This window comes from Leptosomus discolor, chromosome 1, assembly GCF_034619465.1.
Source record: "Leptosomus discolor isolate bLepDis1 chromosome 1, bLepDis1.hap2, whole genome shotgun sequence".
NCBI classification, from domain to species: domain Eukaryota; kingdom Metazoa; phylum Chordata; class Aves; order Leptosomiformes; family Leptosomidae; genus Leptosomus; species Leptosomus discolor.
In genome coordinates this window covers 210512723-210539321 of record NC_141391.1, presented here as the reverse complement: position 1 = coordinate 210539321, position 26599 = coordinate 210512723, and the positions used below count along the sequence as shown (strand labels likewise).

The 26599-nt window shown below is 41.6% G+C and overlaps 1 protein-coding gene across 1 annotated transcript in view; it reads right to left on the bottom strand.

The window, feature by feature from the left end:
• Positions 1 to 17871, bottom strand: part of GRM3 (glutamate metabotropic receptor 3) — a 50660-nt gene extending 32789 nt beyond the window's left edge. The window contains exons 1-2 of the mRNA XM_086474524.1: positions 17374 to 17871; positions 3435 to 4290 (exon numbers count right to left, since the gene is read on the bottom strand). Coding sequence (XP_086330650.1) covers positions 3435 to 4290; positions 17374 to 17871 — 1354 coding nt within the window. The remainder of the gene's footprint in view (positions 1 to 3434; positions 4291 to 17373) is intronic.
• Between the last annotated feature and the right edge of the window lie 8728 nt (positions 17872 to 26599).

Here is a 26599-nt window from a genome sequence, read left to right as displayed (position 1 = left end):
TAGTTGGTCTATGCACCATCTGTAGTCAATAGCAAGAGATGTAGGGGCAAATCATCTCTCAAGTGGGCTACCTCACGTGGGCTGAACCACGCTCTGTAAGTGCTGATCCTCTCCACTAGCTGTAATCAGAGACTAACCAAAACTAAGTCAAGTGTGTAGGGCAAATGTTTAAAATTACACAGTCCCACACCCGTCACATAAATGCACTCTATCATTTACTCAGACCAGTGTGTTTGGAACGCGCAGTCCCCTATTCCTGGAAACTGGGAGAATACATTCAGGGCCATTTTTCAGATTTCTCTCACGGCAAGCTGCAGGTTTATGCATGCAGGGCTTCTCATCAAGCAGAGGAGGCATTGCTTAATATGGTTATCACTGTTCTGTTTCTTGCCTGATTCTTTTTGGTGGGTGTGGATCACTATCTAGGCTAATGAAGACAGAAAGTTCACAACCTGACTTGGTTGCAGTGTACCTGATGGGCTGGTAGCTTCCATGCCATCCTCTCTCTGCACTGGGGATACATTCTCAGATTTGGATCTGTAAATATGAGAGTATCATTGATCAAATGTACCATGCAGCAGGGTCTGGCAGTGTATTAAAAACACACCCAGAGACTTTCTTCAACCAGAAACGACAAAGTCGTATTCTTGATCCTATTCAAATTGATGGCAAGACTTGTATGTGTTAAAATTTCCCACCTTTCTGAAAGGAAGAAGGCATGGGAGATTTGCTGACTCTCTGACTACTAAAAATCACTCATCTGCTTAAAAAATCACTGACATTAAAACATGGATTCACATTATAATAGAAGAACTGATAACAAAGGAATAGGAGATTAGCACATCATACTGTAAGCTAGGAATAATATATAGGGAAGAAAATAATTGGAAAAGAACTCGACAAATTTTTTAATGTTTTAAATTGGAAATGAAAATTGACTGAAACTAAAGCTCTTCAGATTTTCAAAGATTTCCATGTTGATTTTAAAACAAATTAATTTAGTTCAAAAAAGAGCCTTTTGTTTTAAAAAATGCAGAATGACAGCCTTTGGACCTTTTTTTTTTTTTTTTTTTCAGCTTGAAGGGCTTCAACTTCTAATTCGTAAAAAATATAAAAGATATTTCAGTCAAAATGATAATGAAATTTTCCAGGTATATCTAAATTAAAATTTTCCTGAACTTTTGGTCAAACAAAATTGTGGTTATTTTGACTTTATGTCTTCTAAATGCTGAGTATGAAAATGCCTGGTTGCTTAAAAAATCTCTGCACGATAGAAAAATTATTAGAAATCACGTACTGGCCAAGATTGTTTAGCGACATACTAAAGCTGGACTCTATTAAGACTGTACGCATTTAAGCCCATAAAAAAACCTGTAGTGTCAGAAAAAGTTTCAAAATAATTGAAGTTTAAGTTACTGAAGTGCTTACTCAGTTGGGTAGGTTGTTACTGTCCTGAAGTGTCTCATGTTAAGGGCAGAAGCATATTGCACACCACTGCCATCCCTTGCGATCAGTATGCCAGGACCCAGCTTCTGTGAAGTGCTGTGTTCCTGAAACTGTTTAATTTCAACAATTTGAAGACATTCAGGTATCTCTGAGGATAAGTGTAGGCAAAGGAGATAATAGTTTTTATGTATTAAGTGCTGTGTGGAGGGAGAGGAGAAATAATGTTTCTTATTTTTCGTAGGTCTGAAGTCTAAAAGGTTGTTTCATTCTGTCTTGGGCTGCTTGTGAAATTAATAAATAAATCAACTGCAATTACAGCATGATGTATGACATATACATATTACCTATGCATCTGTTTATGCCGTGGTATGTCACTATCCTTACTGATGCAGCAGTCTTTGGGAGGAGACCAAACGGCAGGACGCACATGAATATCGTGTTGCTCAGGCCAGGCATGTGGCTTCAGCTGCATTCAGCAACACTCAGAGGAGGGTTTTGAAGCATTTCAACTTCCAGCTGCTCTCATGTTATTTGTTCTTTGTGACTGAACCTGTATTATTGGAGCAAGATCCAAGATCCTGGGTCCTCCTGAATACACTCCTGACAGATGAGTTAAGATGTAGGAAGTGACCAGTCCCATCTGCCCCTTCTTGATTTACATGGCAAAGAAATCCAGGCATGTGGGCTGCAGAAACCCTTGATGTTCTCTAAACAAGTTAGCTAGTCAGCTAGCAGGATGCTGGGTGACCAGGGATCCTAAGGAGCTCTGCGACATGCACTGGGAGGTATGTCTACTAGTACCCAAGAAAATGGAGTACTTGGCTACACCAGCCATACCACACTGAGCTTGAGAGAAGCACTAGGGATGTGGTCAGTAGTATCTAGAGATGGTCTGAATCAAGTGCTGAGAAGACCTCTAAAGGAGGGCAAAAGTTCAAGATCCAATCTGACAGTTTCACATAGTTTCCCGTGTTACTAATGTGGTACCATTATTGCGGGTCTCTTGAGATTGAGCATGTTGTATCATACACATATTTATCTTTCAATTCCCCTTGGAGCTAGTTCTCATACAAAGCACAGTATCATGTTTCCTTACTATTAACTTGGTCAGCTGAGAATATCAGTTTAACAATACATAGACATGCAAGCTCAATCAGATGCTTCAGAAGAAAGTTAGCAACAAAAAGACACGATGCTCTACACTTTACTTGTGTCTTCTGTAGATCTATTTAGCCTTGTGATGGTGTAATATTAATAATAAACCTAAGCTTAGCCATATGGATGGCAAAAACACAGAGATGTAAATGTTCTGCGCAGCCAGTACCCATGAGGTATGCTCATATCATTGCCAGATCATCCACTCTTTCTTCACAAGTCTCCTGCACATGTTTAATCTAGCTTTTTATATTTTGTCACGAAGCCTAAAGTTCTGTAACATAGGTAATGGCACTATCCCACATATTTAAAAAATTTATACTGATCTGATTCCATATCAGGAATTTTTGCTTTACTATTGCAAAGACGTTGCCCATTGACCATGGTCCAGCTATTAACATAAATTCATAACAAAACGAGGAAGAGAAGGCCAAGTCTTGGCACAGGCACAACAGGCAGTTGCCTAATATAGCAGGTGGCGAAATGATCATTGGCCTCCAAACATGCCCAGATGAAGCCAAACTGGCTGTCAATGATATGGAAGGTGGTGTGTGGAAGCTTGGAGTATGAAGGGTAGCATTTCCAAAACCAGCTGTTGCCACCTCCACCTCTTCCTTCTGCTGGAAACAGAAGGAGCATCAAGTTGTTTTTTTAGGTTTCCCACCCTGTCTTTCTTTCTCCCTTCTTGTGACAGGAGTGGCCTTGCCTGGGTACAACCCTGGTCTGAACTGTGATAATAGGTGTCACTGGGAATTCATCTGGCTCTTATATGACTGATGAACATTTCATTAATTACAGTGACATTCTCTATGTACCATAAGAGAAATTATTACCTGTAAAGTTTACTTTCAGGAGATAATCTTTGTACAGCTTCCTGCCATCCAGATGCTTCATGGCATCACAAAGTTTGGTGGTGTTTGGACACAGAGTCCTCTGCATTTTATGCAAGGCATGGGCCATCGCATACACAGCGTTCACAACAAACATGATCTTGGATTCTTGCTCATAGTTGGAACTGTTGATGGTGAAGTGTTTTTCACAAGCCTTTTTATGTGGTTTTCGGTTCTGGAGATTACACTGGAATTTTTGTTCCCAGAAGTCCTTGAACCAGGGGTTGCGCCTGTTATTGTAAGGGCTGAGGCTTTGGAAATACTTGTCAAACTCTTTGACTGGATGGGAAGCAAGTTCCAATGTTATTGCCCCAGCAGCTATGTGCTCATTTCCCTTGACAATACTCTCTTGTGCTCCCCAACCATCGCTGGCAATCCAGGTGAAGGAAACATTGAAACGATTGGCAGCTGCAATGAGCTCTCGAGAGTCATCGCCTCGCATGAAGAGCACCACCACTCTGGCATTGGGTTTCTGGAGCAGCTCTCTGATCACACCATCATAGGACTTCCTGATGTTGGACCGTCCCACTTTCTCAGAGGTGGCAATGCAGATATTGCGGAGGCGAGCTTCCTGCTCAAAGGCTTCAATCCCTGTCTCCCCGTAGTCTCCTTCTGAAGCAACTGTCGACACATAAGTCCAGTTGAAGTACCGTAAGATTTCAGCCATGGCTTTCGCTTGGTAGAAGTCTGGGGGCACTGTCCGTGCAAAATAATCGTAACGGGATTTGTCACTCAGCTTGGCACTGGTGGAAGCATAGCTTATCTGGGGGATCTGGAAGAGTCTAAGCAAATTTGCCACCTAGAGAGAAGGGCGAGAACACAGATCATTTAAAGGGGTGGTATTTATAAAACTGAACAGAAAAATCTAGGGAAAGGCATAAACAGTGTCATTTAGAGTAAGAGGTGTTCTGACAATCACTGATTAAGGGTGTTGATAGAGAATGTTGACAACATACTCTGGTGACAGCAGTGCACTGTGCATATGCAGAACAGCTGTTCTGCTGCCCAGTTAATTCCCAGGATCCTACTGGAACTGTAATGGACCTTTTATTTCTGCCATACTGAATCTGTTTAAACCAACAAAGAATTTGACACAAATGGACAATGTCCTTCAGTCTCAGCCTGTGCTCTTTACTGAGGTCTGGGGATTTGCATGCCTTTCCCATTCATAGTGTGATTCCTCTTCTCCAAGAACCATTATATTTGATAATCAAATGTACTAATAAGACATCAATTTCTCTTTTATGCAAATATCACAGATGAACATGCACAGGCCTTTCACAGAATTCTCTGACCTCACTTATTCAAGCTCTGAGTCCCCACCTCTCCTACTTTCTAATCTTTAGAACTTTTTTCTGAGCTATTCTGACTGCAGTCCTCCTGAGATGGCATATTTGCTGCATGTTAGTGCTCCTCAAGTGCTGCACAGTGTCATGTCGACCTACAGCTTTTCATAATTAATAAAAACTTTTAATAATCTCTAATTGCCCTTCTTGTGTGATTTATGTTGTCCAAAGTCCTGATTTTTGTGGTTTTTTTTTTTTTTCATATGTTGCCATGTCCCTTGCTTAAACATTTTCAAATCTACTGTTACTCTCCTAGAATTATAGCTCCTGATAATGTAAGGAAAGGAATGAAGAAAGGTTGTGACCTGGATGAAGGGACAGAGTGTACCCTCAGCAAGTTTGCTGAGGATACAAAACTAGGAGGACTGGCTGATACACCAGAAGGCTGTGCTGCCATTCAGAGAGACCTGAACAGGCTGGAGAGCTGAGTGGGGAGGAATAACCCCATGCACCAGTACAGGCTGGGGGTTGACCTGCTGGAGAGCAGCTCTGCGGAGGAGGACCTGGGAGTTGTGGTGGGCAGCAAGTTGACCATGAGCCAGCAATGTGCCCTTGTGGCCAAGAAGGCCCATGGTATCCTGAGGTGCATTAAGAAGAGTGTGGCCAGCAGGTCGAGGGAGGTTCTCCTCCCCCTCAACTCTACCCTGGTGAGGCCGCATCTGGAGTGCTGTGTTCAGTTCTGAGCCCCCCAGTTCAAGAGGGACAGGGCGTTACTGGGGAGAGTCCAGTGGAGGGCTACAAAGATGATGAGGGGTCTGGAGCATCTCTCTTAGAGGAAAGGCTGAGAGGCCTGGGGCTCTTTAGCCTGGAGAAGAGAAGGCTGAGAGGGGACCTTATCAATGCTCACAAATATCTAAAGGGTGGGGGTCAAGAGGATGAGGCCAGGCTCTTTTCAGCAGTGCCCAGTGACAGGACAAGGGGCAAGAGCACAAACTGGAGCACAGCAAGTTCCACCTGAACACGAGGAAAAACTTCTTTACTCTGTGGGTGACAGAGCACTGGAACTGGTTGCCCAGGGAGGTTGTAGCACCTCCTTCCCTGGAGACAGTCAAACCCCACCTGGATGCAGTCCTGTGTGACTTGCTTTAAGTGAATCTTCTTTAGCAGTGGGGTTGGACTAGATGATCTCCAGAGGTCCCTTCCAGCTCCCACCATGCTGTGATTCTGTGATTTTTTTTTCCTGTGATTGTTTCTTAAACATCAAAGGGAAGACTTTGGAGTTCTGCTTTTGTTGAGTGGAAGTTGTGTCCAGTAAACTAAATTTAAAGCTGATCTTGGAATATAGCCTGACAAAACCATCTGAAAAACGATAGTGTACTTGAGATTCCCAAGGGAAACTCATTAAAAATTGCTCAATCATCTAATTTTTCACGTTTTCCCCAAATGTTTCTCTGACCACAGGTATGTCTGTGAGAATTCAAAGGCAAAGGACTTTGAAAAAAGTGTCGTAGAGCAAGGCAAATTTTAGAGGCTTAGATGTTGATAGCAAAATAGACAGTTTGGTAAAAACAGTCAGAATATTTTTATTGCTTTTTGGCAACCCTTATCTCTTGGGAATTTTTAGATTTATATTCGGTCTTGTCTTTCAAGCAGACACTGGGCCATCTTATCTGTGGCTCGTCTCCCACTGTAAACTGGTGTATCTCTTGTCTGGGCCAGACTGCTGCCTAACCATAAGTGCACAGTGCCTTTCACAACCACCTGGGCCATCTGAAACAGAGGACTTAGGGAGACCTGTGTCCTACTGTCCTTTTGGGGCACTAGGAAAGAGCAGGTGGGGTGCCTTGGCACCTCAGGTTTCTAGATGCCTGTATCTGGGGAGTTAAAGTATGTCTTCATAAAATAAAGCCTCTTCTACACTGCTGGGGAGGAGTATCCTGACAGGGAGCTTTGGCTAGTGCCCCATGGTTTTGCCTACGGGTGTAGGCATGTGGCTGGGAAGTGCTGTAGCTGAACAAGCTACTGTCCCTCAGGAAAAAGCTGATGTGTCCTTAACCACCCTGCTAGGTAGTAACATTCATTAAACTGCCTTATACTTGAAATGTGGGATTTAATTTCCATTGTGGTGATTTAAATGAACAGCTTTAAAGCAATGGAGTGGGCTGAGAAGCTTGTTTTTGTCACTAAGGTGCAATGGATGCTTGAGCATTGTTAAGCCTCTGTGGCTTTGTAACTTTTGATTACATGCCCACATATCCACATGGTTTGGTTCACATGACCTCACTCAAAAAGAGCACTTTGATTTGGTAATAAGAATGTCCTCTGTGTAACTATTCTGGAACATTTCTTGCAGAACTGTGTGGGCTTCAATTGCTATTCTTGTCTGAGTTTATTCTAGCAGAAATTATTTTATTTGAGCTAAACCATAAGGATATGTACCCATATCATTCTGCATCCCCCCCGCCCAATGGCTAAAGAAGTCCATTTTCTAGCTAAAGCAGTGTTATTCAGTGTGTGGTCAAGCCTTCAGCTCACAGAAAGTTACTCCTAACAAACATTACAGCTTTTCTTTTTTTAAATTTTTTTAATTTCTTTTAGTCTAAACAGCAAAAGTATCCACATGTAGGCACCCAGTACCACACCCCCATTTTACAAAAGGGCCCTGAGCCTTGGATGTCACTATACTTCCAGCGTCCCAGCAAACTGCCTGCAATTCTGCTTCTGGTGCTACATGGAAAAGAAAACTTTCCTGTGGAAATGCTGTTTGCTGTAATGCTCTTCACTGCAAAGCTGTCCAGATGCTAGGTTTTTTATAGACCAAAAATTAAAAAATACAAGAAAGTCTGATTAATCATAGACGATAGTGACCGAATCATCCCTGAGAACTTCAACTGATCATGGAGCTCAGTGAAGTTGTATCTGTTATTAATTTAGATCAGGTCACTTCTGGAAATTCTGAAGTTGGGGATTTTCTGAAATACTGTAACATCTTGATTTTTAGGACTAGTTTTTCAAAAAAGCTGATGCAGCCAGTTTCAGAATGGTCCCTTTTTCCAGCCATTTCCATGCTGGTCTGAACATCTGATTCTGAAAAGCAGATCCTGATTAAACGAGCAACAAGATAAGGCCACTGGTAACAGGTTCTGGAAAGGAGCAGATATCTAAAGGTATGTTTATTCTACACTGTCTCAGTGTAGTAGAGGACAGTGCAACGTGAACCAGTTATATGCACCAAGATTGAACCACCTGAGGCATGCCCACACCGTAGCTCCATGCTGCCTTGGGATGTGTGCTACAGCTTCAAAATTGCTTCAAAAAGATCCAGCTTTTGCTAAATGAAATAATCTATTTTGGCAAAGTTCCAGGCAGCAATTTAATCAAGCCACGGTGCATGCAATTAGAGCCTGAAATCCATATGTTGGCACTTAAGTAGCAGTGGTAGCCTGGGATTTTTTTACTGTCAAAACCAGGGGGTTTTGCAGATACTTCACACCTTTGAAAATAAGGCTGGGTGTTCTGTATCCGCAATCTAAAACAACTGCTTTACACAGCTTGCTGTGAAAAATCATGTCGATATAGTCAGCTTCCAGTGTGATGGAAAACCTTGATTTGCCCTCATGCTGCCGGATTTATTAGTGTAGCCACTGTCTTGTGCTAAAGCATCCACTTCCCAAGCGAACCTGGCCCTCACCCAGCTGCTAGGACAGCGAGTGATTTGTCAGGGGCTGCCCAACGTGAGCATGGCAGAAAGTCCGGTGTGAGCCATGTCCCTCCATAGGGACAGGCTGCACCAGCAGATCCTGCAAATGCAGTGTCCAGGGCAGTGCCAGAGGAGACTGATGTCCCCCTCATGATGCTGGAGCCACACCTATCACTTCTACTTCTCTACGTATTGGGGACAGAACAAATACTTGGGGGAAATTGCCAATCTAGTTTATAACACTGAAAATGGCTTCCTAATACCTTGATGCAAGAAGTGAATTAGGTACAGCTATCGAAGATGTGAATCTGGTTTCCAAGAGTATTTCTGTCCATTCAAAGTCCTGATGATAGATGGGGTCAGGTAGGTAACACCTATATGTCTCAGAAACTCATATATGGATTTATTGAATCCCATCAAGCATTTTGCCTCTCCTCCATAAGACTTTCCTGGCAGCAGGATTTATTCTGATGCTTTTTGTTGAAATCTCTCATCTTAACAGCCCAGAGGTTGTTACGTGGGCTGTTTGAATATGTACAGGGCTGAGGAGCACAGGAAACACTTTGGAAGAAAAAAAAATCTCAGAAGTGTTAGAACACATAGGGTTTCTTCAAATAATACACAAGTGTATATCACACACTTGTCAGACAGAGGAGGCCCCTTGTTAGATGACAGTGCTCTCTGCACTTCTAAAATTTTACCACGTGAGAATCTCATGGCCCTTAACACGGCTTAATGAATCTAATTTCATAGAGCTCCTTTGAGACAGGCAAGAGCTCCTGTGGCTGTTTTGAACAGAGAGTAAATTAGGCTGCTGAGCAAAATGGGATTGAGTTAAAGGAGGTTTGTCTCTATTGAGAAACCGGAGAAATCCCTGTCTCTGAACTGCAATTTGTCCTAACAAAAATTCAGTTGCTGCCTCTGGTCAGAGAAAAAAGTATTTCTATTCGTGAGGACAAGTTGCTTGCCTAGATTCCTACAGCGAGACCGTGGCAAAACCATATCCCAAGGATTTTCTAATGTCTAGATCACTGCTATAGCACAGGAGCTGAGCTTTTGCTTTGAAGAAATGTGTGCTGCTGACAGTGTATGCTGTATCTAGTTCTTAAATGATGGTAATTTACAGTGTGGGCTTTTTTTTCTTATTTGGGCAGCTGCAGGTCAAATGGCAGCTAACACATCTCCTCCAATAGTATTTTTTTTTTCTTATTTGACTTTTTTCTTAAATCTAAAAATATTTTAACCAAATTTTAGCAGAAAATGTTATTTTAGAATAGCAGGAAAGAAACATTGTTTCTGAATGGGCTGGAGTGTGGGTATAAAGTGATGACAAGTAGTGGACATAAAGCTAATGTAAAGAATAAATCAGGTACCTGTCCCTAGTCAACTGTGTACACTGGCCTGTACACCTCCCCATGTTCCCAGCTGCTGGTTTGTGCATTTTACATCAAGTTAGAACCTCTCTTCATTCAATTTATAACCATTTTCTTCCATCCTCTTGTCATGCATGTCAGTGATGACATTTGCTTTGTCTTCTTGAGAACCAACCTGTACATACTGAAAAGCTGATACTAGTGTTCCCACCGAACCTACTCTTCTTCAGGACAAACATATCCAGTTCCCTCCATCTCTTTTTGTAGGGTATGTTCTCCCGACTCTCCTCCCTGCAATCATCTCTGTATTTCATAGAATTTATTAAATCATCCTTTTATTTGGGGACCCAAAGCTGGACATAGTATTTTAGATGCGGTCCAATGAGAACAGAATAAATAGAAATATTTTCCAGCTGTCTACTGGCTATGTTTCTGTAGGTACTGGCCAGCATGCTGTGAGCCTACAGCGCTGCCAGATTGTATCATTGGCAATAAATATGAGCAATACTGAAGAGCTAGGCTCCACCATAACTTGCCCTGATCTCTTGGAACTCAGTAGGCTCAAAGGCACAGTTCTCACCTTGGGGACAGTGTGACCCAGTGTGATTCAGCTTGGGCACTTCTGACATAGTCACGGTTTGGGAGTACGTGGGAGGTGAAGATGTCAGTAATGCAAATGCAGCTGTTCAGCTTGGACCCAAGAAAATGCTTCATTCCAAACTGTTTTTTTTTCGAAGGGAAATTAGGAGCTTAAGTTCCTTACTGGTTCCAGAATTGAAATACCTCTATCAGTCTGGAACGTCCTCTTTCCTGGAGAGAGGCAATGGATCAGAAGGTGTTTGTCTGGGATATCATAACAAGCACTATGGAAGACAGTCTTTACATGGGGGTATGTCACCACCTGCAACAGAAAATGTCCATTTGGCTTCAGCTGGGCTTCAAGCTCTGGCTCCAGGAATGCATCAGCAATGCTGACATCCCAGACCTTTTAATCATTAAAGTTGCATCAGTTGCAAAGAACTAAGCCAGAAGCAGTGAAGTTATTTAGGAGTCCCACTCTGGCTTGTACTCCTCCGAAATCTTCTGGCACATTGCAGGACTGAAGCAGTGGTTTCTATCACCTGTCTCTCTTTTTGGTATTAAGAGGGCTGTTTACTAGTTAGTGAGTATTAACAAAATTCCTTCCAAAAGGTAGCTCAGGAAGAAACAATTTGTTACTAAACAAACAAAAATGTCTGGCATTTTTTGTTAGCAGGGAAGGGGAGCAGACAACATTGTTTTTAGCCTTGCTCGTCTCCTGAAAATGTTGGTAATGAAGCTGGAAAAATATAGCTAAATATTTGCAACGGTCTCAATAGCTGTCACATCCAGAAAGGCAGTATTTGAACAGTGAAATAATTGCATCTGCAAAATGAACATTAGAAATACTGAATACTGTCACAATAAAGTCTAAGATTTCTGCAGAGGACCCAGGATTTCCTTTTTATAAGCGCGTCCTGTGTAATTGAAAGTAAACCAACAAGGATGTGCAGAGAAATGTTGTACTTGGAAAGAAGAATTTTTTGAAAATATTTTTTACTTTTTTCCTGCAGGGGATAGCACAGTGAGCTGTCACATATGCACTCTGCCTCCCGACAGCATTAACTATAGACGCCAAGAAAGCTAAGTGCTAAACTGGCACACTGAGAAGAGATCCATGCAGAAGACCTTGCTTTGCACAGGGAGTGCAACTCTTCTCTAGAGATGTGGTAAACCTGACTGTGAGTGGCTCATGTCACATTTACACATGATGAGAAAAGGGACTAACACTGAGGTTGATGGTTTTAAAAGCATAAAATAGTTTCTGGAGTTAAAAGAGCTATCATTGATAAATATGGTTATTTGAGACACATTATGTGATGCATAAGTCCTAGTCAGAACGGACAGAATGAGTGTGGGTGATGTCAAGATGTCCCTAACTAGTTCCTATTTTTGTCCACTTTCTCTTGTAATTACACCTGTTCCCACTTATAACATGATTGGGCTCCTTCCTTCTTACCTCTCATCTTACGGGTTACTTACCCATCTGTGTAAAATTGTATCATTTGCCTTGGCAAAAGGAGAAAATACTCACACCAAAGGAAATAAAAAATCCCAAACCCAAATAAAAAAAGGCTGCAAAGGAATCAGCTACCTTGGGATTTTCAAAGAAGCCAGCCAGAGGGAGGTACTCACATTCCTTTGAAATCTCTAGGAAAGACAAGTCCAGTGCTGTTTGGACACTTTGAAAGTCTCAACCTAGTGGCTGTTCAGTTTCTGAATGTGGAACACAAACAAAGAGAGGAAAAACAACAAAGATCTGGCTGAGAGGTAGCGGAGAGAGAGAAAAAACACAGACATAAGAGGGAAAGAGTTTAAAGGAGGCACCAGTAAGTCAGCAAGTGCCTGTGTAGCTTAAGTGCTAGTGGTAGGTGGCCCATCTCACAGAACAGGTCTTTTAATAAGGATCTGGTTTAGTTTTACAAGCACAAAATCACCAGCGGCTGTTGCGCAGCTGAATGCAAAGCTCCTCTATAGGCACGGCACGAATCGCATACGTGGGCTGCGTCCCTGGTGAAACTCTGCAGCTCCCTGCACATTTCTCCTCCCCATATCCCTGTTGGGTCCATGCATAAGGGGACGGAGCTCCATGTGTTATGGATTTCTTTTGCATCTAGTTCTAAGGATTTTCCACTATTTTCAGTGGTTATGGAAGTCACAAGCTGTAGTTAAGGCTTTGGTTGAAAGATGGTTTATGCTTGGGGGAAGGAAATGGAGGTGATTAGCTTTCAGGCTCCCTGAGCCCTTGGCAGACTTGTGTGGCTAAGGAGAAATGACAGCCAGGAAAAGACTGCCAGTAAATGAGTACATATTCTGAATTTCATGCCACATGGTCACTCATTTTAAGGAGAGAGACTTTAGCTTCTGTGATAGCAGTAATGCACCTTTAAACCTTCTCCAGTGGTTTTGCTACAGTTTACTTGAGACACAGCAAGGAATTCAAGAGAAGACAGCTGGGGACTGGTTTCTATTCTGCCATTTTTTCTGGATGACGCCGTGACTTGGGAATAACTTTCATGACTGTGATTTGGAGGTCTTGTGGGTTGGTAGCATAAAGGAAATGTTACACAGGGCTAAAGCCCTACATCAACATGAATATAGTGGATAGGGAAATGCTAAGCCCAGTTCACCTAAGGGAATGTCATAATGTGTTTAAGAGTTGACTGCAGGGAGTGGATCCCAATCTTTGTTTTCAGAAGATAGGTCCAGTTTTCAAAAACAGAGAAGAACAAATCCAGCACTTGAATAGTCATATTCCTGTTTAGCATGCATATTCCTGACAGAGCTGACCTAAGTATTTTAAACATGACATTTGGATTAGCTATGTAGGTGCTCGTCTGTGCAATTGAACAGTGATTTTTTCTTATCTTTTTTATACTGTCGTTGAACGTCTCCAACTAAAATATGTTTGAAATTTCTGTTGTAAATGAGGAAAGAGTGGCTCAAATGAAATAATAATCTGGCTCAAATGAAAAGCCATAAACCCAAAATAAAGTCCTCCAAACTTTGATAATTCACCTTCTGATACTAGATTCAGCTCGGGTCAGAATTTTATTTCATGAAAATAGCTCTTTTTTTACATGAACCGTTCCATTGATTGAGAATCCTGGCTTGAGTTTTGAGGGATCAAATGCTGTGCAGATTGGGCTCACTGCTAATTTAAACACAACATCTAAAAACTAATTATCCAGATCATCATTAACGATAATAGCCTAGTCTGACCAGAAAATAATTAAGCATTCTGCATTCTCTTGTTGTTTTCAGTCTCTGCAAAAAGTGCCTATTGCGCATACTGACTCAGTGGGGAAGGTGTTCATTGCTGATTTACCAGCAAATTCTTTTTTCCTTGGTGGAAGGATAATGAAAGAAGCAGAAACCTGACAGCAGGAGCATCACAAAGTGATTTGGCAGACAGATGTCCAGACAAAAATCTGGAGAGGGAGGGTGAAAGGAGGGGAAGAAAAAGTATTGAAATACCACAGCAAATTCACAGGAGAAAAGAAAAAAAAAAGGCAGAAACAATTTGTTGTCTGAAGAGCTTAGCATGTTTTATTGTATGGCTAAGAAAATGCACCGTGGGCTTCATGATGTTTACAGCTCTCAGGTAAAAGAGAAATGTTTGACAGGGCTACATCCAGAAGGACCCAGCACCCTGAGTGCTGTTTGAAAGCACAGGGAGTGGGGATGCTCAGCCTTTCACATGTGTCTGCTGAAGCGGTTTGACATTGAGCGGTGGTGCGATTCCAGTGGCTAGCGAAGGTGCTCTGTACAGGCGACTGTCTCTGAAATTTGGTAAGCTTTTCTTGGTGAGGCACCAAAATGTGTGACTACAATGCACTGAAGTCCTTACATCTTCAGACTTGATTCTGCAATGTCTATTATTCTTGACAAGGATTTTCTTTTGAAACAGACCTCATGGTTGGCTGTCTCAATGGAATAAACAGAAGGAGTGAATGCCTTAACTATATATTTTCTAGATAGTGTGAAATCTAGAAGCTAGAAAAGAAAGACTGAAGGAAGGCAAACCCAATCTATGTCAAAGTAATCAACTGAATATTTCTTTTCCAGCTGGGAAATGCTCAGTGGCACACTGAATGATTTGTGAACCTATTTCTTTATTTTTCTGAAGAACTGCGTAAGAAAGACAACTATTGGCAACTATAGGGAAGGTCTATAGATAATAGAGCAATATTAAGTATGACTATTGTTTCATCATCCCTCACAAATTTTGAAAACTGTGTGACATACAGATATGCATACAGCTATATTGGTGTTTTTTATATGTACTGAATGAGAAAGTCTCTTATCAGGACTTCCTATTTCCATCTGACAGCTGATCCAAACCCAAGCTTCTGGAATATGAAGCATCTATATGTACTATGTACATTCAATGTGCACTGCATCCAATCTGCTGCCTCAGATATGGATTTAGTCTTATGTCAGTGATCATCAGAGACTGGCTTCAAAGGGACAGATTGACAGATGTTGTGCAAGAGGCTTCAGGCCATTTTAGAAGCATGGCATGACTGCCTCAGGGTTTCTGGGAGGGAAGGAAATATCTGTATCGTTCCTTAGCTATAACTCCTTTTATGGATGTGCCTTTTAGGCTAGGACACGTCTTCATATCCTTTGGAGACACTTGAATTTAGGGTGGACTGAGAAACAAACTCAACCACAAATGACTAGACTAAAAGTGAGGCAAAACCACTGTCATGTCTCTAGCAGTGGGATAGGGCAAGCATATGATGTTTCCAAATATTTTACAAGCCTTGAGATACTTGCACCTCTGGGAATTGCTGAGACAGGGATAATATCTATCAAGAATTTCCTGATTTTTTTCTAGTCATTTCTTGAACTCATTTAGTTTTTAGCATCCATAACAACCTGCCATTTGCTGCTTTCATTTGATGTACCCTTGGTCTGATTGGAAGAGACAATGAATAATGATTTCCTTAACAGTTTATGTTGGCCAAGGTTTTGTAGCTATCATTTATCCTCTTCAGCTGTCTCTTCTTTAGAGCCCTGGAACTTACTTGTTCTTTGTGATCCAAGTGATGAGATGCACATAAGTGGTGAAGGATACATCCCTGCCGTGCTGGATGGTACACAGTGGGACAAAAACACTCCCAGTATCAGAGATGGCTGCAGTTATGCTCTGCAGAAACTATTCTCGTATGGTATGGGTAACCATTTCCTATGTATCACCTACTATGAATACACAGACAAGCCACACACTGAAAAGGGCATAAAATGCAGTTTGTTGAAATGTTTTTTTCTGTGCCCATGCACATCTTATGGAAACTGGCCATGCTCCCAAGTTGATGGGATTTAATGTCTTGACAAGAGCAGTAGCCAGTTCCCTAATATAATTCTGACTGAAACGAGCATTGGATGAACTCTTGGCCTGTTTATGACACAGGTAAGTGAAGCTCTGTGGGCTTTCTGTCACCATTGAGATGGTCTGTGGCACAGAAGAACATTTTTCTCCTTTGACACTGATGCAGTAATTAGAGCCTGTACTCAGTCTGGAAAAAACATATTGCTTATAGTGGTGCAGCACCGTCAAGGCTTGATGCCTTGGGAAAACTACAGCTGACTGTTAGGAAATACTAGATGCAGGGTCTTAGCTTACCTGAATCTGGGTGTAAGACACCATTCACTTGTGGTTATGAGTGATATGGACTGGTTTATGTAATTTAATCCAAAATTATGAGATACGGGTATATTTGGCAGCTTCAGTGAAGCTAGGGGGCATTTTTGCATGTGTATAGTGCACACTGACAGTGGCAGGGAACTTTTTATAACATCTCAGACTGCACTAACATAAGAGTACCTGGTCTGGACAGGACAAATACAGATTTTTTTTGCTAGAAAAGAGGGCATATATGTTCTTCGTGTTCATTTAACGGAAAAAAATGCCAAGGACTTAAAGTTTTATCATGAATTTATAAAAAAATGGGAAGTCAAAACCAAAAGGAATCAACATTATGTTTAGCCCCTTGCAACTGAAACCAGGCATGCGATAAAACCTTAGTTGGAAAGATATATGGAGCATTTAACCCACCTGCAACTTTGCAAGCCATTAAGTACTCTCCAACACCCTACTGAGACCCTGTTTGGGACCAATATTGTAAAACCAAAAGCTGCAGTTACAGTGTGCCAGAAGGAGAGAGAAAGATATGCTGAGGGCATCTGTGGTCTGTGCTGGACTTCTGACAGTGCTTACGCTGCACTCTGCCAGGCAACATTTCATGGCAAAACCTGTCTTAGTATGAACTATATGTGGAAACAAAAGGAAAGACAGTAAATTTAGAATTTATTCAGAAACTGTACTGCGTGCATGGGATATTTGAGACCTTGCTCACTGAGATCAGCAGAATACTTTTCATTTGCTTCGGTGTGCTTAATCAGACACTAAAAACTTGCAAGCCTTTGAGTCAGGCATAATTCAAGTTTCTGGCTAGTATGCCATTTTTTACTTTATTTCAGCCTGGAAGTAAGATAAAAATTTCTTCTTTCATTTTAAATCTCTGTTGTTTAAATGACAAATGTTATATACAGGCAGCATGGCAGACACATATATTCTGAAATATAGGTCCTATAATTTATTATTGATGTGAAAGCAGAGAGCTGAACTTAGAGTTGTAAAAGTCTCATGAAATGCAAAGTTCAAAATAAATTCTAAGACTTTTGGAAACCTCACATGACCCCAGGATACATGGTAACTAGAGGAAGTGGACAGCTGCCAGAGGTTTAATCCACAGCAAGTGTTTTAAGAGTGAATCAAACTAATACAAATTCAGTAAAAATTATGTGCTAGATTGACCCCTAGGGTAAAGTGATCGAGCTAAGACTTGCTTTATTGACAGTCTTATGTAAGTAGTTGTTCTTTCACAGGAATTGCAGAAAAATGATTCTCACCTGGTGCAGCTCCTGTGACTTACCTGTATGGAGACGCTGCTATAGGAACCGCCTATGACTCCTGCAATGAGCAATGGTAAATTCTCTTGAATGGCATATGAGCCATCAGGGCACATATACTCCGTTTCATCCACTTTAGTCAAAGATGCCCTGACAAACTCCAAAGACTGTTCTAAGGCATATGTATCCCTGGAACACGTGTCCAAGATGTGAACTCCAAGCTTAATTCCTGGCAGCAAGTAGTTGTCTCTGTTGATTTCATCAATGGCAAACAACATGGCCTCCAAGCGCTGGATGCCTCGATCTTCATTGATTCTCCCACATTCTTCTATCCCGGTGCCTTTTTCATTGATTGGGAATAAGCCACCTAAGACCAGGTCTCCTTCTATCTTAATTTCCTTCCTTACAAAGCTGTGGTCACTTAGGGAAAGGAACACTCCTTTGGAAAACAAAGCTAGCGCAAGGACTTGAAGTCTGGTGAACATCTTCATTGGTCCTGTTTTAGCAGCTCTAAGAAACATTGGTGGGAGTAAAAGTACTTCAGTCCTTCTAATCCATTGCCAAGTTTGAAGTGCTGTCCCACAAGCCAGTGAAGAACAAGCCAAGTCTTTCCACTGAACCTCTAAAGAAGAGACAGAAGGAATTGGAAAAGTCAAAAGGAGATGTGAGCTGTTACAAAATTTTCATCAATAAAACACTCAAGATCGGTGTTAAGGGATTGCTGGATAGCATAGAAAGTAAGAAATACATTTATCTTGCGTTTTCATAGATTTGGGAACTATAGGCTAAGCATCTACTACAATCTAATGATTACATGCTAAGCATCTACTACGACAGCTGTGTACAAAGACCACAGCCATATGGGGTGAAATATTTGATGCTGACCACTGCTCAACAATGTTTTACGTTTTGCAAGGACACAATCCATTTCTGACATTTTTCTTATACCATCCTCTCTTATTGCATCCTCTGTCTCTGGACCTGGAGTCTTAGGGACTCATAAGACACATATGAGTCTCATTCACTGTGTCTCCAGCTGTTTCCAGCCTTCCCTTAATAATCTTTTTGTTGTTGATGATTGCACTCACTATTCCTACAGCTATAGCACTGTCACAGTGTTATCTCCTTGCTGTTAATTTTTCCTGAGCTCAGCATTTGGCCTTTAGAAGTCCAACTGCCTTGACTTCCTTTACCGGCCCGCTCATCTGGTGCAAGCAATGAGAGGATGGGAGAAACCACTTGGTGCTTTACCTCTATTTTTTGGGCTGTGACAGCCATTTGAAACACAGGAGAAGCTCTGTTTTACAAGGTGGGAACTGAAGATTGTGTCTGTAATAGAAAAGCAACCAAGTCTATGTCATACCATTTCACTGTTAAGATGCTCCCTGGGATGGTTTTGACTCAGGTCAATAGTGCTTTTCTATACGGTGTCTGGGCATGGTCCATGGACAAGCAGAGACCAGAGACCATTCCTGACAAACAGTTTTGATATGCTCACAGTGTTTCAGCCATTTCATCTTCGCTGGTGTCACCAACAGAGAGCGGTCCATGGTTCATTTAGTTTTCAGCACTGCAGTTCTGCAAGGCACTTTACTAAGTGACCTACCAAGGGTAGTTTTTATGTGGAAGGTCTGGAAATTGAACCTGGCTCTCCATCAAATGCCTTAATCACAAAATCATCACTCCATAAGGCACAAAAGCTTCTCTTGCAAACAAATTAAATAATAATAAAAAAAAAAAAGATGGAAGAGAAAAAGAAGAGACCTGACAAGGAGGAGTCTCATACTTGATGCTTGCTTAGGGCATGAAAACGCTTATGGCTGGACTTGTTCCCTTTAATGTTAATGACAGTTCAGTGCTCAGATCAAGGGGAGAACAGAGCAGTGATGTATGTACTTAGGGTATGAGTTTACCCTCACTAAGTTCAAGACAGTTTGCCAATGACCTTAAAAGGAGAAAGATCAAGCCTTGGAGAGAAGATCATGCTGTAACAATTTTATTACTAAATACGCATATGCAAAGTCTATTTGTACAGCACAGATGCATGATTTGTCCATAGACTCCTTGTCAATATCTCTTCAAATATGACAAAGTGGCTGCCTTGATCTCCAAATCCTCAGATAAATCAAATGTAGTAAAATTTAAATAGATTAATAATTTATTTCTGTACTTACCTTTTCCTTAACGAAATACATAATGTTATTAAAGTTACAGGGTTATTTATAATTTAGAAACACTTAACACAAAGAAACTAGAATAAGCAACAATTAAGATTTAACACTGAATAATGGATGAACATGTTTATTGCAAGGCAGTTGTTTATCCTGGTACAATTTCAATGTTGCTGTACCAAATTGCGTGAAAGGATAGCTTTTTATTCATATTTAGTCCGAGATTGTTCTCTCATAAATCAATAATACGTCAGACACACTGTCAAAGGTCTCTCTCTGCAATCCTAGTAATGTGTGTAGTCTAAGCCACAGGCTGTCTCAGCAGAACTTCCCATTCAGAAATAAGTGATATGCCAATGGAAACCAAGCTTCATCATCCTTCAGTGATCTGCAAGCAAGCTAGTTTGCTGATCACGTGTGATTTATGAAGGAGATCAAGAAAATACATTTTCTGGTCATGTTAGGAGAAATAATGAAGTACTCAGCAGTACTTTCTGTGTCAGACTTAGTATTATAATTTACCAAATATTATTAAAGCATGTACAGGGATATAAAATGGTGATACTATCCCATCGCAAATAATTATCAGACAAAAAGGTGGCATTTGTCACATAAATGATTGTGTGGTTAATAATTCAGTCAGACCAACTTCCATTGTTCTCATCACTAAACCATCGTTTGGATAAAACCAGGATTTTGGATTTTTTTTAATGCAATATCCATTTTATTTACTTCTGTAGCTTATGTCACCACTGTATCTCAGCAAATATTTATACATTTATCCTTACAACATTAGTAAAATACTCATTTTCTCTCATTTACACTTTGGGAAAAAGAGGCAAAGAAAAATAAAATGAGATTCTCAGGAGTCTAAGTTCAGATTTTGATTTGCTTGGCACTCACAATCACTATCAAACTTCAAAAAGGTCTCTGCTTCCCTTTAGGAATTGAAGAGCATACTTTCAACAGTGCCCTGCAGCCCCCTGGTTGCCACTGAGGCACTGACTCTGAAGAACTCCCTAAGCAAGCTGGTCTCTTTTCCAAGCCTATGCCTGAATGATTTACTCAAGGTCATCAGCACAGTCGAGAACCAAACTTTGATCTTTCCCAGTGTTCCTCTGATACCTTAACAATAAACCTCCCTTGTTTCCCATTGCTCCTTCTGGCTTTTATGTGAATCTTTTATAAGGTCATATTAAAACCAGACTGTTTTCAACAGCTCTTCAACACTATCAAGATCAACTAACTTTGCCAAAGAAAAGGCTTGTAAATGGGGTCCTCTATAAGGTTTTCTAAAACCTACCTGGGACACGCCTAGAGCTACAGTGGATTTACTCTGAACAGCATGGAGGCTATTCTCATCCCCCTGACTCCTTCATTGGTTCTGGTTTCTGCAAACGGCATCACTATCCACCTTGCATCTCATCTGTGTCTCAGGGATCTGCCTGTCTCTGATATGTTAGCAATAAAGGCTAGAAAGGTATGGAAAATTATTTCAACATTGCACATATATGTAAAATGAACGATGCTATAGAGAGAACTGATTTCCCCTGCAAAGAATGCCAACGATTTCTATACTTTATCACTTAACAAGCTTAAGTGATAAGTGTCCTGCTGAGGGAAATTGAAATCAGTCATGGCACATCAGAGGATTAGTCCCAGCAGAAGTCAAGGAGTGATTGGAGAAGGTGAGGATTGGGAATAAGCGTGACCATTTCTGTTTCTTTGCCACTTCATGTTGATAGACCCAGTATGATGGTGTCCAGGGACATCAAGGGAGGAGATGGTGGGAACCTGACCTGGGTTGGAGAACATAGATGACAGCCCCATGATCCCACTCTATCTGGGGACATGTTGCTTTGTAAGGGGTGCCCATGGGAGGGGGCCACCCACCTACACCAATTCCCTTAGCCTCCTCACTTGGCAATTCCTGTAAAGCTCCGAGATTTTCACAGAGGCTTTGAGAGTGTAGGGAGATGGCACGCATGCAGAGTCCTGCTTTCCAGGAAAACATGGTCTCCCTTTTTCATGTATTCAGATCCTTTGTTTGTAAATGGGAAATAGTTACCAGAAACACAGTTTTTGGTATCAAATGTGCTTCTCTCTTTCTGCTGACTTAGCAGCCTATTCCCTGCTGCCCATGTCGCGGCATCGTGGTGTCCTGCCAAGGAACGAGGGTGATGTGCACAGGTCAGTAAGTGGAGGCACTAATGCGAAGGCTGGTTTGTCAGGGGAGGTTCCTCTTTGGGCTGTGAGGAAGAGATGCTTTCAGGAGCAGTGGCTTCTCAGTGGTGGGATTCCTGTAGCAAGCTGTGAGGCAGATTTGGGTGGCTGGTGAACAGCGTCACTATGGTGACTCTGAACAAACATCTTGATGTGAAGAAAGGAGATTATTTCAAAACAACTCGCAAAGATGGGCTAGCAACTCAGTTTCTCCCGTTCTCTCTGGCGTGCACCTCCTATGTGCTTTCTCTGCAGCTTGCGTAACTCATGACTGTATGTACAAACACTTTGTACCTCTTTCAGGCCGATATAGCGCATATTCTTCCCCTTAACCGTTGTGAGAGTAGCACCCCAGAGTCGAGATTTGCCATGTCCTACCAGAAGTGATTTCACTACACTGACCACATCAATTTGGCTTTGCAGTACCTTTTCTACTAAAATCATGTTTCCGGGACATTTCGAAAAGAAGTACCTGTTAATCAAGCTGCAATTCTTTTAATTTTTCATTTGTGTTTAATGTTTTAACTCCAGCTACAGGCAAGGTTCTATTGTTCCAGGTGTTATGTTAATACTAAAAATATGTACACTCCAGCCCTAAAGGCTTTGGATCGCTGGTGGAAGTAGATGTAGAGTCTAGGTGTAGAAGTGATCCAAATATCTAAATGAAAAATAAACAGAAACTGGTAGAAGGAAAAAGTTTTCCATGTCTGCATCAGAAGGTTTCTGCATTCCTATGTGAACTTTAGTCAGCAGCACTTGGCTTGTGAAACACCTTCACTCGGCACTCTGGAGCCCCTTCTCTTTCCACCAGCATAGGTCCATGGGGGAGAGCTACATTTGCTACTGAGGGACACTGCCATCACTTCCCTCGCAACTCACATATTAAATGGCAGCTGTGCTGCTCTTGTTGAAAATACTCTTGCCTCTTGGTCCGAATAATCAGTTTTGGAGGAATATTTCCGTGCCTGTAAAAAGTTGATTGCACAAACCCATTATTTCTTGGTGCAAGTTTATTTATTTACTAAGGATGTGCACACCCTTGTTTCTGTGAAAGCAACTAGAATGAGAAAGATGTCTGGGTTTTCTATGTTCAGTACCCCACCAATATAATCTCCAAAACTAAATCTGTCTTTCGTGGCTTTCTTCCAGGGCTATATTCACATGACAGCTCTGTTCTTCTGCAGGCTTTCTGTTTGCAGCTCACAGAGTAGCTCCACCTGTGCTATCAGTTCAGGGGTGAATTCTTATCACGCTAAGTGTCTTCAGTCTATTTTTCCAGGTGTCAAACTCCAAAAAGAAGTGGAGTTGAATCTTTCATTTAGCCAGATGACTTGTAAATTGAGTATGGTTGTTCTTACGATTTTGCTGATCCCTTCTACCGTATCAGCACCCATGTTTGGCACTGGCAGTCTATCCATCTGAGCTGAGGCACCTCAGATCTCCTAGCTATTTTTCAACACCGTTGACTAGCAAATGGGACAATCTACATGACTGGGCTAAAACTCTGCATGGTTTTGCCCTCATCCCTACCATGTCCTAAATCCTAAATTCCCCCACATTTGTTCCCCTTTTCAGTATTTTGCAGGGCTCATCTGTTTACCCAGCTTCCTGAGAAAGGATGCAACATGAGCTGACGTGGGTGCTGCAGAAGATTATGTTTAGCTTTATTGTGGGTGGCTCTCTTTTGGCAGTCACGGATTTTTACTGCATTATTCAGGACTATAATTTGATATGGTGGTGCCTGGAGCCATATGTCAACTTGGTATCACCTATCACACTTAGTAAACTTTCTTTGGAGGAGGAATGTTCTCAGTGGAAGGTCACAGGGCAGGTTCCCCACACCTGTGCTCTTACGGCATATTGCAACATTGAAGTTAATAGCTCCATCAATATATCTGTCTCCAAGGACACCCCATGAGAGAGATATCTTTCCCCGAGCCCTTGGTGTGCCCTACAAATTTTATCCTAGGGAAACAGATTCCTAAAACCATTCCAGTTTTGGCTCAAACTTCTGACGCCTCTTTCAAGACTAACACAACAAGATAAATGCCATGATTTCTTTCTCTCAGAGATCATGAGTAGCTTGCACAGCAGCATTGTTCATGCAACACATTTGGCACATTTATGTCTGCTCTGCCAGAACTTGACCTTACTGCCTGATGAGAATTCAGATGCACTGAAAGATGTCTTAATTCATTGGAACAAAAATGATGGACAAGCTTGAGTCTTATTACCAGTTATAATCAGAGATGCCATCACCTCTGGAAGAGAAATATTTGCAAAGAAATCTAAGCCTTATGGTGACAGATATGTGCCAGGTACACAAATTGCTCACATCCTGATTCTGGCTGGCTGAAATCTGATCTTTTAAATCAGGAGGTAAAAAAAAAAAAAAAAAAAAAAGGACGAAAAAATTGTAGAAAACGTCTTGAGGTAGTGAAAACAAGTAAATTTCTTCCATGGAAATGAAGAAACTTCCTTCATGAAATGTTAATCAGGTGCTGACACATAAATTCGCTGGAAATGAATCAAACTGCTTTAAATTTCAACTGCTGGCTGCTCTAACTCAGAAATATTTTTTTTTTTTCTTTCCTTGTGAAAAATGAGAAAAATGGCTTTACAGCTAGGTGATTTTGTGCCTTTCATTTCAACTCGGAGATCCATACATGAAAAACATCAATCAATAAAATTACCACTGCCAGCAGCTAGAGAATACAAGACATACATGTCCACCCCATGCCTAGCATGTTGTAGAAGAGTTTGAAAAGCCCTAAAGTTTAAGGAGCAATTTCAGTATAAAGAATGACATAGAAAGCAAGAGATAATATGTCAGTGCAGAAGGAGACGGTTCCTCTTAAAATAAAAACTTCTGTTCTGTTTGTTACTTCTGTTCTTTAGAATGAGAAGGAAAAAAAAATCAGAACACTGCATTACTGTTTGTACTGTGTTTGCATCAACAGATGATGCTTTATGTTTTCTACAATGTCAACATACAACAGATGCCCAGCCCTTTCCTCAGAGATCTATGATATATTCATCCTGTTTCAAAAAAGAGAATTTAAAATATTAATCACAACACAGGAAAACAGATGTCTCTGACGTGATACTCTTAAACTTTCTAGATATTAAAGGATTCTATAGATTAGAACAAGACCTATTAATTCAACCTGGTGAGGAACAAGGAGCTTCTGGAGATTAGCCAACATTAATGTGCTGTGGAAACATGGGGGTTTGCTACTTGTTAAATTAAATAAGTGCATTTGGCACTGGCTGAGTCCTTCAGAAGTGAGTTTGGTCTCAGGAGAGGGAGGTGCAATGAGCAGACCACCAGAGCTAGAGAGCTGGGTCAGGCTGTGCAGTCTCCTAGAGACTCTTGTTAGAGTTTCTTCTGTACTTTGACAATAAGTATATTCAAGTGTATTGAGAAGTCCAGCCATGAGCCTGAGGCTTTGTACCATCTGGACAATTTGTGGTGTAATGATCTTGATGTAATGCAGGGTTAGACCTTTGAAAGTCCTACCATCTTCCCGTCTGTCTTTTTTGGATTGAGCCGAATCCTACTGCTTTTTATCCATCTGCTTATTTCTCCCAGGCATTGGCGACAGCTGAAAGCACACCAGCAGAGACAGCAACGAACAGAGAAAGGCTGCCTGCCTATTGATTGCGTGTTAGTCGACTTTAGTCTCAGTCTCCCTGTGTGGTCTCAGAAAGACATGGAAGAGGAAAAGTGGGAGCATAAAGACTTCAGGGACAAAGGAGCAACTGGCTTCTGTGACCTGTAGAGGTCACAGCAATTATTCCTGCTAGGTGCTGCAGGGATGCCATCACCATGCTAAGGTCAGCAATGTCAAAGGCAGGATAAGAAAGGTAATGACATAAATACGGAGTAGTCCTGCACAAAGTGAACCGTGATGTTTTCAGCATCATGTCTTGGGATGAAACTTATAGCTAAGGAAAGCTTTAACACTTTTACTGAATACAAGTGAAGCTTAACTAAGTGAATTTAACACCAACCTAAGTATAGCCCCTCAAGGAGTATTTGTGCATTTAGTCTTTGGACAAGTATTTAGCCTTTGCCTCTTACTTGATTCTTAAGCATTTTTTCCTGCCCTCACAGAGCTAATTTCTGTCTCATTATCACTTTTCAGCTCTCTGCAACATCTGCAAGCTTTTTCTTGGGCCCAGATCTCTCCTCGAGTTTCCGTCTGTGCTCCAGCTGAGGTGCTCTGCCTGTGCATTCTTGGCTCTCTCCGAATGGCATCTGTGTGAGCTGCCAGATTTCACTCACATCACTCCTCTGCCAAGACATTTGCCTCACATTGCGGCAACACGGCCAAAATATGGCTGAGCTTCTGCGTATGTGGAGGGCAGCGAGTCCTTTCCCACTGTTGCTTCCGTTGAGATGCAATCTGTCCGTCAGCACAGCCAGCCTTAGAGTCATACAGGCCTTGCAAAGCAGCTAAGTGTGCACCCTTCCTCTTCTCCATCTGTACATGGGATGACTTCTGCCACCACCGGGTCTGTTCTAATGGGACCCAACCCTGGCCCGAACTCCCAAGTAGTGGCATTCAAACCTGGCCTGGTGCCATCCATGTCACTGGTCAGGACAGGAGAAACTGGAATAGCAAAGTCGATGGCCAGCAGTGGGCAAAGCCACCTCCATGGATCCTTCTTACCCTGCTGTGACTTAAGTCTTAAGTCAAACAAAAGCCTTCCTCGGTTGGTGCTCCCATCCCTGTCTGCTCTGAGCTGTATCTTCCAGTTTGCCACAGCAGTACCAAACACTTAGCTGGGAATTTTCCTAGCTAAGACGGTTTTTCTCATTTGTCAAACAAGGCAATATTTCTCCCTCTGA